This window comes from Lipotes vexillifer, unplaced genomic scaffold (assembly GCF_000442215.2).
Source record: "Lipotes vexillifer unplaced genomic scaffold, Lipotes_vexillifer_v1.1 scaffold205, whole genome shotgun sequence".
NCBI lineage: Eukaryota > Metazoa > Chordata > Mammalia > Artiodactyla > Lipotidae > Lipotes > Lipotes vexillifer.
Genome location: NW_006781396.1, coordinates 1121189 through 1126041, shown reverse-complemented (window position 1 = coordinate 1126041; position 4853 = coordinate 1121189). Strand labels below are relative to the sequence as shown.

Below are 4853 nucleotides of genomic sequence, written 5' to 3'. Positions count from 1 at the left end.
GGCAGGGTAGGGAAATTAGAGGGGCTGATTCCGTGTAACTACCTAAAAAGCTTCCAGACTCTTCCCTGAAAGGTACTGCAGAGAGTCCATCCCATCTCCTGGCTGATGCTCCTGTGCATCTACAGCAACGGAATGGCTGGTCACGTTGTCCTTAGGGCATCAGCCTGGACCACTGGGGCTTCCAGAGAAATTGAAATAAACAGCTTCTTTAAAAGCCCTAGGAAACCAGCAAACCAGCTCCTCCCTCAGTGCCATCTTGATCAGCATCGCTTTACCTGTTGGTTTCTTCCTTTGCCATTTCCTTGGTGCCTGGCATAGACCTGGAGCCTGCAGTGAAGCCAAGGGCTACCAGGCTGCAGGGGCTGGATAGAAACTCTCAGAAAGGGACAGACTGGCTCCCTGCCCTGTGACTTCCCAGCTCAGGGCCCCGCTACATCGGTCCAGCCCTCGGTGCCTCCCCACCCCACCTCCTGCGGCAGAGTTTCAAGTCCCCTCATATCCTTTCACTGTGAGGTCCCCTGACCCTTCGAGGTTTCTCTGAGCCTCCTCTCACCCCAGCCCTCCGCCTGTCCTTCCACTTCTCCAAGACCAATCTTCCCCCATGCTCTTGCCCCTCTCCCCTTCATTTCTCGACCTGCCCTTTTCCCACGTGGCCTCTGCAGCAACTGACAGTGCTGCTCACAGTCTCCCTGACACATGGCTCCGTGGCTCCCTGGCCACTACCCTCTCCTGGGACTGCCTCTTCCTGCTGTTGCTCTAGCTCACTCTCCTGCTTCCTCTGTCTCTGCCTATTGCCTAAGGGCAGATGGGGCAATGGTTGTGCCTGCAGCAGCCTCTGCTACACACTTCACACTTTCCCACAGTGACCTCAGCCAGGCACAACTCCAATGAGCTCCATCCAGCTGATGACAGCAGACTTTCACCTGGAATCGGGAGCTCTCTCCTGAGCTCCAAGCTGACAGCTTCTCTGGAACATCCCACAGGCACCTCGCACTCTGCCCATCTCTTCCTATCCATGTTCTTCAGCCTTGGTTTCTTCCTGGTCACACAGGCTTGAATTCTGAGTCCCCATTTCTCCTCAGCATCCTTCTCTCACAGAAGGCTCAGTACCTTTCCTCCAGTGACTTTATCCTGATCCATGCTGCCTTATCTCAGGCCCTCATAACTCCTAACCCACACAAGGCAAGTGTCTCCCAACAGGTTTCTGCCTTGAGTCTCTCTTCCCACTCATTAACTCTTTATGCTGTTCTCTATTTTTTTAAAAATAAATTTATTTATTTATTTGTTTGTTTTTTATTTTTGGCTGTGTTGGGTCTTTGTTGCTGTGTGTGGGCTTTTCTAGTTGTGGTGAGCAGGGGCTACTCTTCATTGCAGTACGCGGGCGTCTCATTGTCGTGGCTTCTCTTGTTGCGGAGCACGGGCTCTAGGCACACGGGCTTCAGTAGTTGTGGCACACAGGCTCAGGAGTTGTGGCTCACAGGCTCTAGAGCACAGGCTCAGTAGTTGTGGTGCACGGCTTAGTTGCTCTGCAGCATGTGGGATCTTCCCAGAGCAGGGCCCAAACCCGTGTCCCCTGCATTGGCAGGCAGATTCTTAACCACTGTGCCACCAGGGAAGCCCCTATGCTGTTCTCTTAAGAACAGTACCCTTATCTTCCTCCTGCTATCAAAAACTTCAGTAGTTTTTCCATTAACTACGGAATAAAGTGAAAATATCCTGGCATGGCAGGAAAGAATTCCCACCATCTGGCTCCATCCTATTTTCCAACTATAGTCCTCTCTACACTCAAATTACTACCGCCACAGCCTCCACATCTTGTTAAACTCAATCCCTTCCCCCACACCTCTTATAACTTCCAGCCTCCATGTCTTTTTCCCCCGTATGCCCTTCTCAAGTCTCCTACCTTCCTCCAAAGTGCAGTTCAAATGCGGCCTCCCATCCTACTCCCTGAAGCCTTCCCTCGCTGTGATCTACAATTATTTTACGTCCCTGTCATGCTACTGCTTATACTGTATCCTCCACGCCGCCCCCGGCCCCCATACTCCCCTCCACCTCAGCAGACTGAACTCATGGAGGGAAGGGACTGGATTTTTCACATCCATCCTGAAGTTCTCAGCATCTAACACTGTGCTTAATTTTTGTTTAATCACAGCTCTTATTTTATGGTTTGCAATATTACGTTTTCTGTAACTCTGTCTCCTTCACTAGATCGGAAACTCCTTAAGGTGAACAATCATGTCTTACCAATCTTGTCATTACCACTTAGCAACAAGCAGACTTTACAAATGAAACAAAAGAAAAGTCTTTGCATTAAATGCATATCCGGAATGAGTTCAAACTTTAAACATCAAGTGTAGACAACTACCTAATATTTTTTAACCAAGGTTTCCCCATCTCAAGCCCAAATTACCCCCACATCCTTGTCAGCTCAGTGCAGGGCTGCAGATGGCACAAGGTGAAGTTCACAGAGAATCACGAGCCATATACTCTTTTCAGAATAACATGAATATGACAAATATGCAGCAGGTCACTCTTCTGCCTGAGCAAATTCCAGTACTTGTGCCCCAGGAAGGACACCCATCCAAGCACCTGAACTGGACGAGGGGGCTTGCTGACAGAAGAGCTCCACAGGCCATGTTGTTACCATCCTTTCTTGGCTGCCTGTTTCTGAACCCTTGAAGTATCAGAGTCAGAACGCTGAGAGCTGGAAGCCCCCCCCCCCCCATATAGAGGGCTCCCCTTTTACAGAGTGTGATTTCACAGAAAAGTTCCTTGAGCAGGTTACCTCAGGAGTCCTGGAAAATACAGACTGAAACTCTCTCTAAGGCAAACAGGCCAAAGATCAACCCGCAGAATCAGGAGGGAGAAAAATTCAGGCATTCCAGGCTGCCTCTTCCACCACTATTACCCTTTCTCAATTGCATAATGCAGGTAAGAAGGGTTGGAAGGCTGACTGCTGCTGTTCAGTTTCACTTCATTCCTTTACTAAACATGTAGAGAGTCACAGAACTTTCCAATTTCTAGCTGTGTAATGTCCCTGGCCTCTGAGGTATTTCCTCATCTATAGAACAAAGATAATGATCTTTGCTCTGCCTCCCTGATAGGGCAGGCTCAAGAGAGAAAATGCACTGAAAGAGCTCTGTAAACTGAAAAGCCCTATGGGTATGATTGTTATTCACATTATCTGTGCCAACCCTCTAATTTTCCAGTTGAGGAAACCCAAGCTCTGAAAGATCACATGGTAGCAGTTAGGATGAGAACCCAGGTCTTCTGAGTACCTGCTATACACCACTTTACTAAGTGGTAATTGCAGGCGCAAACTCTGTATGTTTAATGGACAACCTCTTTCTCCCCTCCAGCGTGTATGAAGAAAAACTCCAAAGAAGACTTAGGTTAAAGAAAAAATGGATTCCTGGGTAGAGGAAGGTGATCAGTAGTAGAGACAACCTCACTATTCCCTCTCTGGTTTGGAAACAGTCTAGGGCCGCTTAGCAGCCTGTGGCTGTCCAGCCGTCCATATGGCCGGCCATTGATGGACTCTTGGGGGCGAGGGTGGGTGAGGGAGGATAAGGCCATCGCTCTGAATCTCGCAAGCGGGAGAAGAGTCTCCAGGAGGGAGTGAAGAGCCCGGTCTCAGGACAGACGCTCCAAGCTGCTGTATGGAATGTGAAAAAGGCAGGCTCTAGTTTGGGGAGGGTGGTCCCTGGCCCTCGCCCGGAGACGTGCGAGGGAGTGAAGATATGGAGATGCCTTTTCAGGCCGTCCGAAGGTCGGAAGTCCTCTTTCCCTCTATAGAACTCATTCTCTCCTTCAGAGGAGTTATCTTTATTTTCCTGAACTATAATTCTCAGGCCGGCAACTGGCCTTGGGCCACCGAAAGGCCCCTTGGGAAAAGTAGTTTCGATTTCTCTTCCACGTAAGTTCCTTTCGCCCCATCTGCCAGAGCCTCTCATTCTTGGGAACTACAAATCTCAGAGCGTTCTGCAAGCACCTGGAAATCTGAAGTCGCTGTCGTCCCTGTCATCAGATGTCCAGCATCCCGCAGAGGCGTGGGAGCCAAAGACTACATCTCCCGGCGGCCACCGCGCGTCTCAGTGCGCAGGCGTAGCCGCGCCTCGCCACCCCTCCCCCTCCTCCAACTGCTCCTGTCGGTCCGTTCCCGTATTCCCCCCATCAGTTCTAATGTCCCCTCCGTGTCTCCGGCACCTCACACTCACCGCGAACTCGCGGCGTCGGGTACAGCCGCTGCGCCTTCTCCAGGAAGCGGAGCGCCCGGTCAGGCTGGTTGCTCTGGATGGCCTTGAGGGCGATGCTAATACAGCGCTCGGCTTCATCCTTGTTGGATTCCATGGCGGAACCAGAGCGCGGAACCAGGGAGGGGGAGGCCGGGAGAGCGAAAGGCTGAGCCAGCACCCGGCGCGTCGCGGGGCAGGCGGTCGCAGGGTGATGACATAAACCCTCCGCCCCTCCTTTTCCGAGATTTGAGCGAGGGCGGAGGCGCTACCGTATGTCTTCTAAGAGGGGGACGTCAAAGTGAGGCGCTAAGGGTGCAAGCCCATATTCCTGGAGTCCAAGGGGGCATATTCGGAGGTCTTAAAGTTTTGTATGCTTGCACGTTCTTGGTAGTAACTCTATGCGTTTGAGACGAATGTCTCTTATTAATTCATTCAACAGATATTTATTGAGTACCCACTATTTGCCCGGCTAGGTATGCAGTAGGTGAACAAAACAAAGCCCCTGCCCTCACGGAGCTTACATTCTAGTGTGTGTAGTGGGGTGGGGAGACGTCCAATAAAGAGATATATTCAAATAGTGACTGGCGCTTCCCTAGTGGAGCAGTGGTTGAAAGTCCG

General features: G+C 51.0%; 1 protein-coding gene across 2 annotated transcripts in view; it reads right to left on the bottom strand.

The window, feature by feature from the left end:
- Nucleotides 1-4608, bottom strand: part of DNAJB12 (DnaJ heat shock protein family (Hsp40) member B12) — a 19211-nt gene extending 14603 nt beyond the window's left edge. Inside the window, exon 1 of one of the 2 annotated variants that reach the window (XM_007454678.1) lies at nucleotides 4218-4608. In XM_007454678.1, coding sequence (XP_007454740.1) covers nucleotides 4218-4350 — 133 coding nt within the window. In that variant the 5' untranslated portion in view covers nucleotides 4351-4608. The remainder of the gene's footprint in view (nucleotides 1-4217) is intronic. The other variant, XM_007454679.1, reaches the window with a different exon arrangement.
- Between the last annotated feature and the right edge of the window lie 245 nt (nucleotides 4609-4853).